The following is a 15,735-nucleotide window of genomic DNA, read 5'->3' as shown; positions in this document are numbered from 1 at the left end:
TGGTGTTGACATTTGAGACTCTCGCCCGCACACACACCTGCCTCGCCCCACCTACCCTCCAGATGTCCTTGTCTCCAGGTGACCTCTCTGGGGAGCAATTTGGAATTATCTATCAGTGAGGAAAGACCTGCTGTTCCAGGCATCGGATACTCTCCAGAGCAACTGCAGTCAGTGGGGCACAGATCTGGGATAGCGTGGGTACAGCAAGGTCAAGGCAACCAGAGAAAGAAATCCTGCAGCCGCTGCAGGAGATGCAAGAACTCACCTCTAGGGACTTCCCTGGTGGTCCAGTGGTTAGGACTCCACACTTTCACTGCCGTGGGCCTGGGTTCAGTTCCTGGTCGGGGAACTAAGATCCCACAAGCCGCGCAGCGTGACAAAAAAAAAAAAAAAAAAAAAGATAAGAGCTCACCTCTAGTGAATTCGGCAAGGCCAGATGCGAAAACTGCTTCGCCTGGGACCTGCCCATAGAACTCTGTAACATCCGCCAGTGGTAGCATGTCCAAATTACTGCATGAGATCTGAGAATAATATGAAACAGCCTGACCGATAATCATTATTTGGGGTATTAATTTTACCATGAAGAATGCTTAGTTTTTGATATTGAGCTGAAACCTTCATCCCTGAGCGTCTCTGCTCACCCCTGGACTCCAGAGCTGCCAGGATCATCATTCCTCCGGGAAAGCTGGTTCTGGGTCTGCTGTGCTCTGGGTTGTGGCCCATCTGGGGGAAGGAGGTCCAGTCATGGGCTCTGCCACATTGAGAATCTGAGGAAAGCATCCGTGTTTCCCCAGAAAAGTACGCATGTGGTGATCCATCATAGCCCTTTTTCCCAGATATATAGTTATATATACATATATATGTATGTACTTATGTATACATATTCTTTTTCAGATTTTTTCCATTATAGGTTATTACAAGATAGTGAATATAGTTCCCTGTGCTGTACAGTAGGTCCTTGTTGGTTATCTGTGTTGTATATAGTAGTGTGTATCTGTTAATCCCAAACTTCTAATTTATCCCTCCCTGCCCTTTCCCCTTTGATAACCATCAGTTTGTTTTCTGTGTCTGTGAGTCTGTCTCTGTTTTGTAAATAAGTTCATTTGTATCATTTTTTTTTAGATTCCACATATAAGTGATATCATATGGTATTTGTCTTTCTCTGCTTGACTGACTTCACTTAGTATGATAATTTCTGGGTCTATCCATGTTGCTGCAAATGGCATTATTTCACTTTTTTTAAAAAAATTAATTAATTATTTATTTTTGGCTGCATTGGGTCTGTTGCTGCGTGCAGGCTTTCTCTAGTTGCAGCGAGCGGGGGCTGCTCTTCGTTGCAGTGTGTGGGCTTCTCACTGCAGTGTCTTCTCTTGTTGCGGAGCACAGGCTATAGGCACGTGGGCTTCAGTAGTTGTGGCACGTGGGCTCAGTAGTTGTGGCTTGCAGGCTCTAGAGCACAGGCTCAGTAGTTGTGGTGCACAGACTTAGTTGCTCCGCGGCATGTGGGATCTTCCTGGACCAGGGCTTGAACCCATGTCCCCTGCATTGGCGGATTCTTAACCACTGTGCCACCAGGGAAGTCCCTATTTCACTCTCTTTTGTGGCTGAGTAATATTCCATTTATATATATACCACATCTTCTTTATCCATTCATCTGTTGATGGACACTTAGGTTGCTTCCATGTCTTGGCTATCGTAAACAGTGCTGCTATGAACATTGGGGTCATCATAGCCCATTTTTGTTTATAATTAATGATGTTCTTAAACCCCTTCATTCCTGAGATGGTTAGAGGCTCCCTAAGGAGTGGGGTCCATCTGTAAGTGTATATTGAGACCCTGCTATCTACCACGCACCAAGTCTAGAAATAATTCTTAACAGGTGTAACAAAGGGAGAGCATAATAACAGACAACAAAAATAATAGTAGTAATGGTAATCAACATTATTCGAGTCCCTACAGTATGCCAAACATTGCTTGGAACTCTTTAGCGTGAATTAGTTCCTTCCTTTGTTATAACTACCTTGTGAAGTAAGTACTTTATTATCCCCATTTTACAGATGAGGAAACTGAGGCACAGAGAGGTTAAGTGACTTGCCCAAGTCACTGCCCTTCCTCCCACAGGCAGGGTTCAAATCCAGGAGACCAGCCTCAGAGGCCATGGTATCATGCTGCTGCCCACGGAGATGCTAAGAGAGTGGGTGGGGAAGGGGCTGAGGGAGGAGCTTTGGGATAGGCCAGCGCATGTGCCTTCCCGCTCTGCACAGTTAGTCAGGAACCCCGCCTGTCTTCTGAGGATAGGTCACTCTGTCCCCAGGGATCTAGTTATCCCTGCAGCTCTGACCTAATGCCACATTTCCTCTGCTCTTGCTCCCAGGAGCTGGAGAAGCTGGGGCTCGGTGACAGCGTGGACCTGCACGTGTATGAGATTCCAGTGGAGTACAAGACAGTCCAGAGGCTCATCCCCGCTCTGTGGGAGAAGCACAGTCCACAGGTAAATGGGGCAAAGATGAGTGGGGTAAAGGTAGGTGCTTCCCCATCAGGACCTGCTGGTGGGTGCCCCACACATGGATGGCTCGTGTGACTTTGTTCCTGCTGTGATCACATGGCTGATGCCACAGCCTTATTTCCTAAAGTGCCACACTTTCCTGGGTTACCCTTAGAGGTGAGGGAGGAAAGCAAACATCTGGAACTTCACAGAGCCTGGTTCTGTCCCACTTGAGTTCTGTATCCGTCATGACCTGTTTGGTTATAAGTCACAGTCGAATCACACCTCAACCCAGCTTGAGCCCAAATGTTGGATGCTTTAGGATAGCTTGATTCAGGTGGTCGCCCAATGTCATCAGCCTCCTCTCTTGACCACGTAGCTTTGCTTTGCTTTCCACTTTGCTTTTGCTGTGGCAAAGATAGGTGGTTGCTGGCTGATATCCTCCCAACTCAGCCGCTCAGCAGAAAGAGAACGCCTCTCCTCCAAATAATTCCCCAAGGTCTATGGCTGATTCTCATTGGCTGGCTTGGGTCACAGGCCAGTCCCTGAGCCAATCACTATGGTTGGGGAAGAAGGAATGCTCTGATTTGTGAAGCCTGAGTCGCACATGCCCACTCCGGTGGCCAGAGGGTGGTGTCACCTCTCTCCAAACCTCCTAGAATGAGAAGAAGTGGAGGTGGTCCACAAAGGGAAATTAGCTGTGGGAGGGAGCAGTGGTTTTAACCCGATGTGATGGAATGGAGGCCAGACAGGCAGGAACCACACCCTTCCACAGAGGTAGTTTTGGCCCAGCCAAGACCTTGGGCAGGAGCCATCTGGGAACTTACCTGGGCTGGTATCTCTGACAAGTGCAGTCCCAGTCCCCTTTGGGGGGGGCCTCACTCAACTTCCTACCCTAGCTTGCTGTTTCAGATTCTCCAGGGCTGGCTGGAGGCATCTTCCTTTCTAAGAAGCCCTCTCATTGCACCTCAAATAGAATTTGTCCCGTAAGGGGTGGGTGGGTGGGGGGGATAAAGTGGGAGGTTGGGATTAACATACACACACTACTATATATAAAATAGATAACTAATAAGGACCTACTGTATAGCATAGGGAACTCTACTCAATACTCTGTAATGGCCTATATGGGAAAGTAATCTAAAAATGAGTGGATATATGTATAACTGATTCACTTTGCTGTACACCTGAAACACAACATTGTAAATCAACTATACTCCAATAAAAAAAATTTTTTTGAATGTGGCTACTTTCTTATTTTTATTATTGTAATTAATGAAGTTCTGTGTCCTAAGGTACACATTACACTTTGTATCCATGGACCCTTCTTGATACATAAAAGTATCATCAAGTATGTAAAAATCAAAAAGGTCAGGCAATAAAGCAAAAATAGGACAGTAAAAACAATGTGATATTCACTTTTGTTTCCTTTAAAACAGAAGCGTTCTTAACAATTGCTTGCTGTTGGCTCACAGAACTAGAGAATGTATATTAGAACATCTGTACTCAGAACCACGATCTTCCTTGGCTGTTACTGTGATAAGAAGCAATAAGCCATATAATTTACAAGAAGAAAGTGAATGAATCCTTCAGAAAACACAACCTGGCCGTTTATCTTCAGTGCAAAATAATAAGGTGGCAGGAGTGTATAGAGAAACAAGTCTTGGAGAACGTCCTGTAAGGGAATCCAGCTGTGCTTGTATGGTCGCAAGCTTGTTATAGAAATCAAACAGTTCCTTGTGACTGAATTCCACAAGAACTTCCTTCAGGCTCTTCCACTCTTCATTACTCACTCCTAGCTGTAACACAGCTTGAGGAGATTTTAGTTTTGCCTGGGCAGAGTGAGCCATCTATCTGAAGGTTAAGCTGCCATCCGACCGTCTCCAGCTCGTGGGGTGCCTGAATTTTTCAGTTGTTTCTTGACCCGTAGACGAGCAAGCATCGACAAATGCTTCTGCTTTGTCTTGTCTACGATGAATGTTCTCTAACTGCTGCTGCAAAGCAGCTGGCTCCACGTTGTGATATACGGCCTGTTCTAAAATGAATGATACTGTTGCAAGAACTAGGTGAAGGTCTTGTCTCTCGAGAGAAAATGCAGCCTGAAGTCTCTCTTCCTCTTCTTCACTGAAACTATTCTCAGCCGTCAGGTGAAGTTTTTAAAGAACTGGGGTGAGCAATCGTGGAAGTCTTCCTATATCTATTTCATTTATCAGCGACACTGCTTTTCTCATGCTGGGGCTCTCCTGCAGAGTCAGTGCCGTGGATGCCGCCATCCTTGAAGCTCCCTCAAAACTTTTTTTTAAAAATTAGAATTTGGGGGCTTCCCTGGTGGCGCAGTGGTTGAGAATCTGCCTGCCAATGCAGGCGACACGGGTTCGAGCCCTGGTCTGGGAAGATCCCACGTGCCGCGGAGCAACTGGACCCGTGAGCCACAACTACTGAGCCTGCGCGTCTGGAGCCTGTGCTCCGCAACGGGAGAGGCCGCGACAGTGAGAAGCCCGCGCACCGCGATGAAGAGTGGACCCCGCTCGCCGCAACTAGAGAAAGCCTTCGCACAGAAACGAAGACCCAACACAGCCAAAAATAAATAAATAAATTTATTTTTTATAAAAATTAGAATTTGTCCCTTTTTACAGAGGGGGACCTGGAGGCTCAGTGAGATGTGACTGAAGGTTCTGTGAATGAGCTTTTTCCTCTACTGTCTATATAGTGCTGCCTTATTCTAGCTAAAAAGAAAACCTAAGGCATGAACATGTCTTAAAAATGTCTCACTATATAGAAAGGAATAAAGAAGAAGGATTTTGGGTCCAGGCTGCTACTGATGAGCTGTGAGGTCTCAGGGAAGCTCCTTGGGCTTCCCGTGCCTCAGTTTCCTCCTGTGACAGGTGGAAATAATAATAGTCAGGAATCAACCAAGCACAGATCAAAAATATTTGAAAAAGAATTCCAGAGAATTCCCTGGTGGTCCCGTGGTTAGAACCCCATGCTTCCACTGCTGGGGGCCCGGGTTTAATCCCTGGTTGGGGAACTAACATCCAGTAAGCCGTGCAGTGCAGAAAAAAAATAAAGAAATAAATTCAGAAAGTTCCAAAAAGCAAAACTTGAGTTTGCCTTGAGCTGACAGCTATTTATTTATATAACATTTGCATTCTAGTAGGTATCGTAAGTAATCTAGAGATGATCTGAGGTATACAGGAAGATGTGCAGTAGGTTATATGAAAATACTGCGCCATTTTAGGTAAGAGACTTGAGCGTCCCCAGATGTTGCTATCTGAAGCGGGGGGGGGGGGGGGGGGAACCTGGAACCAATCTCCTGTGGATACCGAAGCGAGGGGTGACTGAAGTACTAAGGTTCTACCACCCAATTCCAGCGCGTGGGTGGGGTTATCCCCACACACCAAGCAATTCTTGGAGAGCGGCTGTGGGTCCTACAATTCAACTCAATTCTGACACTACCTACCCAGAGATAGAATCACATTCCACAGGGTAAGGGCTCCATCCTACCGGACTGCCCTCCACTTCAGATGCCAATCTTTTTTTTTTTTTTTTTTTGAAGTATAGTTGATTTACAATGTTGTGTACAGCAAAGTGATTCAGTTATACATATATATATACATTCTTTTTTTTACTATTCTTTTCCATTATGGTTATCACAGGATATTGAATATAGTTCCCTGTGCTCTACAGTAGGACCTTATTGTTTATCCATTCTATATAAAATAGTTTGCAGATGTCAATCTTAAGTCTAGGTTGTTACCTGTGCTTTTGTCCAACTGGCTATAAATCAGGGGTTCCCATGACCCCTTCCTTGGGTTCCATTAATTTGCTAGAGCAGCTCACAGAACTCAGGAACCCCATTTACTCACTGGATTACCAGTTTATTATAAAAGCATATAACTCAGGAACAGCCAGCCAGATGAAAGAGATGCATAGGACGATGTATGCTTTGTCCTATGCCCTCCCGAGCATATGCTGCTTCGCCCTCCCGAGCACCCTACTCTCCCCAGCTGAACTCCATCTCCAGGCCCTCTCCCTTCCTCTGAGGTAGGGGGGTGGGGCTGAAAGTTCCAACCCTCTAATCATGTGGTTGGTTCCCCTGGCAACCAGCCCCCATTCTAAGGTGCTTTCCAAAAGTTACCTCATTAACAAAACAGGGGAATTCCCTGGAAGTCCAGTGGTTAGGACTTCACGCTTCCATTGCAGAGGGCATGGGTTTGATTCCTGGTCAGGGAACTAAGATCCCACATGCCATGCAGCAGAAAAAAAAAAAAAATTAACCAAACAGGACACCTTTATTGCTCTCATCACTTAGGGAACTCTAAGGGTTTTAGGAGCTCTGTGCCAGGAAGAGTGAACTAAGAACAAATATTTCTTTCTTTTTTATTTTTTAATATTTATTTATTTATTTTGGCTGCACCGGGTCTTAGTTGCGGCATGCGGGCTTTTAGCTATGGCATGAGAACTTTTAGTTGCAGCATGCGTGTGGGATCTAGTTCCCCAACCAGGGATCGAACCCCAGGCCCCTGCATTGGGAGCATGGGGTCTCACCCCCTGCACCACCAGGGAAGTTCCAACAAATGTATATCTCTTACTATAGATCTCGCTATCACAAGCACTAACATCATGAGTTTGTGGTGGGGATGAGAGAGATGAGGCCAGTAGGGCAATAAACAATTCTCAGCCCACTCCAGGGTTTCTCAGCTACACTGGGGCCAGAGCCTTCTCTGTGATGGGCTGTGCTGTGCACTGTAGGGTGCTGAGCGGCATCCCTGACCACCACCCATGAGATGCCAGGAGCACTGTGTCTCCAGTTTGATACCCCATAACGTTTCCAGATGTTGCCAAACATCCTCTGGAGGCAGGCTCACCCCTGGTGGAGAACTCCTGGTCTATAGTAAGCTCTTTTTTTAAAAAAAAATATTTATTTATTTAGGCTGCGCCAGGTCTTAGTTTGGCACACGGGATCTTCGTTGCGGCATGTGGACTCTTAGTTGTGGCATGCGGACTTCTTAGTTGTGGCCCACAGATTTCTTAGTTGCGGCATGCATGCAGGATATAGTTCCCCAACCAGGGATAGAACCCCAAGCCCCTTGCATTGGGAGCGTGGAGTCTTACCCGCTGGACCACCAGGAAAGTCCCTATAGTAAGCTCTTAATAGTGGTTAACTGGTACCATGGCTATTGTCATCACTCACATCTTCTTCACACACATGCATCTTCATGTACATTTGTGCTCACCCGCAAGTACTGTTTAAGCATCGTACTGCATGGATTAGCATCCTGTGGCTGACGTAACAATTGACTGCCAACTAGGTGTCTTAAAACTACAGAAATTTATAAGCACACAGTTCTGGAGGCCAGAAGTCCAAAATCAAGGCATGAGCAGGACTGTGGCTCCCTCCAAAGGCTCTAGGGGAGGATTCTTCCTTGTCTCTTCCAGCTTCTGGTGGCCCAGGCATTCCTTGGCTTGTGGCCTCATCACTCTATCCTCTGCCACTGTCTCCACATGACCTTCTCCTTTCCTCTCTCTCTGTCCCTGCTCTGTGTGTCTCTTTTAAGGGCATTCGTCAATGGATTTTGAGCCCATCCAGATAATCCAGGAGGACCTCATCTCAAGATCCTTTACTTAATTACATCTGCAAAGACCCTTTCCCAAATAAGGTCCCAGTCACAGTTTCCAGGTATTAGGACAGGGACATACCTTTCCTTTTCTTTCTTTTTTTTTTTTTTTTGGTGGTGGTGGTGGAGTCACCATTCAACCCTCTATACTACAGCTAGCTGCTATTTTGTTTTTGCATTCACAGGAATTACAGTGTTACCTGATGCTCCGCTGGTTTATGGAGCACCAGATAACACAGTGTGGGTGCTAAGGCATCCAGTAGCATAGCCCCCGCTCCTGGCTAGTTATGTTCTTCAGAATCACGGCCCGCTAGACGTTACCATGCCAGCTACACGGGACAGTTTAAACTTTCTAGAAGCCACAATTGAAAAGCATACAAAGAAGGAATTCCCTGGTCCAGTGGTTGGGACTCGGCACTTTCACTGCCGTCGCTCGGGTTCAATCCCTGGTCTGGGAACTAAGATCCCAAAAGCTGCATGGCCAGAAAAAAAAAAAGCATACAAAGAAATAGTGAAATTAATTTTAATAATATCTTAAATGTCACCCCTTATTTCTAAAATATTATGTCAATGTGTAATCAACATTTTAAAAGTTATTAATGAGACATTTTACTTTTTTTTTTTTTTTTACTTTTTAGCCGCACCGCGCGGCATGTGAGATCTCCGTGCTCTGCAGTCGAGTCTTAACACGCAGGGTCTTAACCGCTGGACCACCAGGGAAGTCCCTACATTCTTTTTTCATGCCCAGTCTCCGAAACCGGTGTGTGTGCTGCACTGGTATCTCAATCTGTATCAGCCATGTGTCGGCAGTCTGTACGTCTTCTTTGGGGAAATGTCTATTTAGGTCTTCCACCCATTTTTGGATTGGGTAGTTTGATTTTTTGATATTGAGCTGCTTGTGTATTTTGGAGATTGATCCTTTGTCAGTTGCTTCACTTGCAAATATTTTCTCCTATCCTGAGGGTTATATTTTCGTCTTGGTTATGGTTTCCTTTGCTGTGCAAAAGCTTTTAATTTTCAATAGGTCCCATTTGTTTATTTTTGTTTTTATTTCCATTTCTCTAGGAGGTGGGTCAAGAAGGATCTTGCTGTGACTTATGTCATAGAGTGTTCTGCCTATATGTTCCTCTAAGAGTTTTATAGTGTCTGGCCTTACATTTAGGTCTTTAATCCATTTTGTATGTGTGTTTTTAAAAAATTAATTAATTTATATTTATTTTTGGCTGTGTTGGGACTTCGTTTCTGTGCGAGGGGTTTCTCTAGTTGCGGCAAGCCGGGGCCACTCTTCATCGCGGTGCGCGGGCCTCTCACTATCGCGGCCTCTCTTGTTGCGGAGCACAGGCTCCAGACGCGCAGGCTCAGTAGTTGTGGCTCACGGGCCTAGTTGCTCCGCGGCATGTGGGATCTTCCCAGACCAGGGCTCGAACCCGTGTCCCCTCCATTGGCAGGCAGATCCTCAACCTCTGCGCCACCAAGGAAGCCCGTTTTGTGTTTATTTTTGGACATGGAAGCAACCTAAGTGTCCATTGACAGATGAATGGATAAGGAAGATGTGGCACATATGTACAATGGAATATTACTCAGCCATAAAAAGAAATGAAATTGAGTTATTTGTAGTGAGGTGGATGAACTTAAAGTCTGTCATACAGCGTGAAGTATGTCAGAAAGAGCAAAACAAATACCGTATGCTAACACATATATATGAAATCTAAAAAACAAAAAATGGTTCTGATGAACCTAGGGGCAGGACAGGAATAAAGACGCAGACATAGAGAATGGACTTGAGGACATGGGAAGGAGGAAGGATAAGCTGGGACGAAGTGAGAGAGTAGCATTGACATATATATACTAGTGGGAAACAGCCATATAGCACAGGGAGGTCAGCTCGATGCTTTGTGATGACCTAGAGGGGTGGGCTAGGGAGGGTGGGAAGGAGGCGCAAGAGGGAGGGGGTATGGGGACGTGTGTATACATACCACTGATTCACTTTGTTATACAGCAGAAACTAATACAACATTGTAAAGCAATTATACTCCAATAAAGATGTTTAAAAAAAAAGTCAAAAAAAAAAAAAAAAGTCACTGTGACATATATCACCGTAGGGAAATAACCAATAATCAAATAAAGAAAATGCATAGAAAAAAAGTTTGTATCAGCCACATTTCAAATGCTCAACAGCCACATGTGTCCTGTGACTGCCATATGGCACAGTGTGCTCATCAGTCTTTATTTTAAATGTTCACATATTTTCTTACAGTGCCCTTTCTGTATATAAACATACACACAAATAATTAATATTTGAAGTTAAGCTGTATTCAATTTGGTATCCTGCCTCTTATAAATATGTTATCATGAGCATTTAATCACGCAGGTCATGAAAAATTCTCCCTTAACATTATTTTAACAGCTGGGTAATATTTAGTAATTAATACAACCATTCTCCTATTATTGGGCATGCTGGTCATTTCTATGTTTTGGGGTTTTTTTCCTCACTTTTATAAATAACACCGAAGTGACCATGGGCAAATTATTATCTCTTTGATTGTTTTTAGGTTAGATTCCTGGAAATTATACCTTGCCTTTTGTGTTTGGCAATATGTCTTGAAGATTATTTCACACAGAATTGCCTTGGGCATGTCAACAGCTACAAAGTAGCTCATACTTTACTTATCCAACACCCCCCCCCACCATGGATGGCTAATTAGGTTGTTTCCAATATTTGATTGTAATAACAAAGCTGCAATGAACATCTTTGCATATTTCACATTCTTGCATGTTTCACTTGGCACACCTTTCTGTAAGAGTGACTGTAGGGTCTATTCCAGCAGCAAGATGTCAGAAAGCACGTAACCCCCAGCAGAGCTCTGTGAGGATGCTGCCCTCTCCTTGGCCTGGGGGGACTCCCAGTCCCATGACCAGACCCTATTAAGCCTTGCCCATCTGTCTGCAGCTGGTGGTGCATGTGGGGGTGTCAGGCATGGCGACCACAGTCACGCTGGAGAAGTGCGGGCACAACAAGGGCTACAAGGGGCTGGACAACTGCCGATTCTGCCCTGGCTCCCAGTGCTGTGTGGAGGATGGGCCTGAAAGCATTGACTCCATCATTGACATGGACGCTGTATGTAAGAGGGTTACTACACTGGGCCTGGATGTGTCAGTGACCATCTCACAAGATGCCGGCAGGTAAGGCACCATGGGGCCCTATGGTGTAGGTGTGAGTAGGGGTTTCCCTCCTACATCAGCCCAGGCTGGGTGTTGAACAAGCCAAGTGTGTTTGACTTTAGCCTCTTTGGGCCAAGTGCTCACTTTTTCTTTTTCACTTTTTTTTTTTTTTTTTTTCGGTAAGCGGGCCTCTCACTGTTGTGGCCTCTCCCGTTGCGGAGCACAGGCTCCGGATGCGCAGGCTCAGTGGCCATGGCTCACGGGCCTAGCCGTTCCGCGGCATGTGGGATCTTCCCAGATTGGGGCACGAACCTGTGTCCTCTGCATCGGCAGGCAGACTCTCAACCACTGCGCCACCAGGGAAACCCTCTTTTTCACTTCTGAAAACATAATTGATTTACCACCTGATTAAAGCATGGGATAATTTTTTTTACGCATGGGATATTTTAACAGTATTATACATGATATTTTTACATAGAATTTCACAGTATATAAACCTCACCATCCATAAGGCACAGAGTTAAGTATATATGTGTATGTGTGTGTATATATATATATATATAAAACAGGTTCCACGGATTCTGCTTCTGGAACTCATTGTGTGTGGATTGTGGACCCCGGCATCTTCCACCTGCACGTTGCTCTGGCCGTCTCCCTGCTGTTCCTTCGGCCACCTCTACCCCAACCCTGACAGTCCTTCTCTCCTAAGCAGTCAGTTTCTATATTAGTTTCCTGTGGCTGCTATATATAACAAATTACCATGTTGGTGGCTTAGGACAACAAACATTTATTCTCTCCCAGGTCTGGAGACTAAAACTCCAAAATCAAGGTGTCAGCAGGGTTGGCTCCTTCTGGAGGTGCTGGGGGGAATCTGTTCCATGCCTCTCTGGCTTATGGGGGCTGCTGACAACGCTGAGTGTTCCGCGCCTTGAGATGCTTTACCCCAATCTCCACCTTCACCTCCACACGGCCTTCCTCCCTGTGTGTGTCTTCACATGGCCTTCTTTTATTTTATTTTTTTAAAGATTTTTTTGATGTGGACCATTTTTAAAGTCTTTATTGAATTTGTTACAATACTGCTTCTAGTTTTTTTTAATATATAAATTTATTTATTTATTTTTGGCTGCGTTGGGTCTTCGTTGCTGCGCACAGGCTTTCTCTAGTTGCAGCGAGTGAGGGCTACTCTTCGTTGCGGTGCGCGGGCTTCTCATTGCAGTGGCTTCTCTTGCTGCGGAGCTTGGGCTCTAGGAGCGCGGGCATCAGTAGTTGTGGCATGTGAGCTCAGTAGCTGTGGCTCGCAGGCTCTAGAGCGCAGGCTTAGTAGTTGTGGTGCATGGGCTTAGTTGCTCTGCGGCATGTGGGATCTTCCTGGGCCAGGGATCAAACCCGTTTTTCCCTGCATTGGCAGGCGGATTCTTAACCACTGCGCCACCAGGGAAGTCCCTGCTTCTGTTTTATGTTTCAGTTTTTTGGCTGCGAGGTACATGGGATCTTAGTTACTCGACCTGGGATCGAACCCACACCCCCGGCATTGGAAGACGAAGTCTTAACCACGGTACAGCCAGGGAAGTCCCCATGTGGCCTTCTTACAAGGACACCAATCATTGGATTTAGGACATACCCTAAACCACTGTGATCTCATCTTAACTAATTACATCTGCAAAAACCCTATCTCCAAATCAGGTCACATTTTGAGGTTCTAGATGAACACAGATTTGGGACAGAAACTAACTATTCAGCCTATTAGAGGGTCTATTAATTTAAGTCCGATGATGTCCCTAACTTGCTTAATTCTTCCTACAGCTTCCACTGCACCTCGAATGATATCCCAACTCTCCACCATGCACAGGTTCTGTGTGGTCTGGCCCCTGCCCACCTCTCCACCCTCCTCTGCCTTCACTCTCGCCTCACCACTGCCTTCCACACCCACAAACCAGCCTCCTCCTGTTCCTCAAACACACCAAGCTCACTCTAGCATCAGGGCCTTTGCACATGCTAAGACCTCTGCCCAGAGCTCACCTCCCTCTGATAATACCTCTTTCAGGTCTTAACTCCAAAATGTTGCCCCCTTGGGAAGGACTCCCCAGCCTCCCAGACCTCTCTGTTCTGTGCCCTCTCAACACCAGATACCTTGATTTCTCAACACTTTGTACACCTCTCCAGTCCAAAGGCGGCAGGTGGCAAATTCAGTTGACAGAATGAAGTGGCTAAATTTACCATCAGTCTTTTTTTTTTAATTATTATTTAAAGATTTATTTATTATTTCTTTATTTAATTTATTTTTGGCTGCGTCAGGTCTTAATTGCAGCATGCGAGATCTTCCCTGTGGCATGTGGGATCTTTCGTTGCCACACGCGGGCTCTTCTCATTGTGTTGCATGGACTTCTCTCTAGCTGTGGCGTGCAGGTCTTTTCTCTTTTCTAGTCGTGGCTCCAGGGCACGTGGGCTCTGTAGTTTGTGGCACTTGGGCTCTTTAGTTGAGGCTTCTGAGCTCAGTGGTTGTGGCGTGCAGGCCCAGTTGCCCCATGGCATGTGGGATCCCAGTTCCCTGACCAGGGATTGAACCTGTGTCCCCCTCATTGTAAGGCAGACTCATTACCACTGGACCACCAGGGAAGTCCCTTAATTTTTTTTTAATTAAAGTATAGTTGATGTACAATAGTATACGTTACAGATGTACAATACACTGATTCACAGTTTTTAAAAGTTACACTCCTGGGCTTCCCTGGTGGCGCAGTGGTTAAGAATCCACCTGCCAATGCAGGGGACACAAGTTCGAGCCCTGGTCCGGGAAGATCCCACATGCCGTGGAGCAACTAAGCCCGCGTACCACAACTACCTAGCCTGTGCTCTAGAGCCTGTGAGCCACAACTACTGAGCCCATGTGCCACAACTACTGAAGCCCGCATGCCTAGAGCCCATGCTCTGCAACAAGAGAAGCCACCACAATGAGAAGCCCGCTTGAGGAAGAGTAGCCCCCACTTGCCGCAGCTAGAGAAAGCCTGCACACAGCAACGAAGACCCAAGCAGCCAAAAAGAAATAAATAAATTTATTTTTAAAAAGTTATACTCCATTTATAGTTATTATAAAATATTGGCTATATTCCCTGTATTGTACAATATATCCTTGTAGCTTATTTTATACCGAATAGTTTGTACCTCTTAATCCCCTCCTCCTATATTGCCCCTTCCCCCTCCCACCAGTCATTTTTTTTTAATTTATTTATTTTTGGCTGCATTGTGTCTTTGTTTCTGCACACGGGCTTTCTCCAGTTGCAGCGATCGAGGGCTACTCTTCGCTGCGGTGCACAGGCTTCTCATTGTGGTGGCTTCTCTTGTTGCGGAGCACGGGCTGCAGGCGCACGGGCTTCAGTATTTGTGGCACGCAGGCTGTCTTTTTTTTCAACTAATATTTTTTTTGGTTTTTGGCTGCGCCACACAGCTTGCAGGATCTCAGCTCCCTGACCAGGGATTGAACCCGGGCCCTGTCGGCGAAAGCCCGGAACCCTAACCACTAGGCCACTAGGGAACTCCCCTAAAATTAATTTTTAAGTTACTCAGATAATTCTAGAGTATACTCTCATACTTTCCTGTTGTGAAAGATTCTCTTGCCCTTTCTCCTCCCCGCCCCGCCCCTCCCCGCCCCAGGGATCCCTCGGTTAAATGAGAGACTTAAATTATGACCCTTCCTACTCACCCACACATATGTTTCCATACATGTGTAGGGCATCTGGTGTACTACTTTCGAATTTTGTCCTGTTTCCCTTTGCTTTCACGTGGATGGGGTTACGTGGTGTGCCTTTTCATGAGAGTTCCCTTCCTTGGTTGCACTTGTGGGCATGTGACTCCACCATGCAGATGAACCAGAGTTTATTAAGCCACTCCTCTGTCAGTGGACACTTAGGTGGTGTTTTAGTCTGCTATAACCAAAAAAAAAAACCCCAGACTGGGCAGTGTATAAACAACAGAAAGTTACTGCTCACGGCTCTGGAGGCAAGGAAGTTCAGGATCCAGCCACCCTCGTGGTGGTGTTCTGATAAAGGCCTTCCTATAGGTTGCAGACTGCCGACCTCTGGCCGTGTCCTCACAGGGTGGGAGGGGATTTGGGGGACATTCAGATCCTAGCCGGTTGCTTCCTGTTTTTCTGTTTTTACACACCATGCTGCAGCGGATACCTTGTCCGTCTTTCTCGTGCTCGTGTGCAGATGGCTCCTGACGTAGTCTAAACACTCAAAACATCAGGTCATAAAGTCTATGCATTTGTAATTTTTAAAAAATTATTATTATTTATTTTTTTTGCGTTACGCGGGCCTCTCACCGTTGTGGCCTCTCCCGTTGCGGAGCACAGGCTCCGGACGCGCAGGCTCAGCGGCCATGGCTCACGGGCCCAGCCGCTCCGCGGCATATGGGATCTTCCTGGACCGGGGCACGAACCCGCGTCCCCTGCATCGGCAGGCGGACTCTCAACCACTG

The 15,735-nt window shown here is 46.0% G+C and overlaps 1 protein-coding gene and 1 pseudogene across 3 annotated transcripts in view; one reads left to right on the top strand and one right to left on the bottom strand.

The window, feature by feature from the left end:
• Positions 1-15,735, top strand: part of PGPEP1 (pyroglutamyl-peptidase I) — a 59,187-nt gene that overhangs the window by 16,049 nt on the left and 27,403 nt on the right. For 2 of the 3 annotated variants that reach the window (XR_004349042.1, XM_032625370.1), the window contains exons 3-4: positions 2,375-2,491; positions 11,051-11,283. Coding sequence is in view for 2 of the 3 variants with exons in the window: in XM_032625370.1 (XP_032481261.1) it covers positions 2,375-2,491; positions 11,051-11,283 (350 nt within the window). In the remaining variant the exon portion in view is untranslated. The remainder of the gene's footprint in view (positions 1-2,374; positions 2,492-11,050; positions 11,284-15,735) is intronic. The other variant, XM_032625371.1, reaches the window with a different exon arrangement.
• Positions 3,933-4,804, bottom strand: LOC116750573 (annotated as a pseudogene).

Source organism: Phocoena sinus, chromosome 3 (genome assembly GCF_008692025.1).
Source record: "Phocoena sinus isolate mPhoSin1 chromosome 3, mPhoSin1.pri, whole genome shotgun sequence".
NCBI lineage: Eukaryota > Metazoa > Chordata > Mammalia > Artiodactyla > Phocoenidae > Phocoena > Phocoena sinus.
Note: the sequence above shows the minus strand (reverse complement) of the source record. Positions and strands in the feature narration are given on the sequence as shown.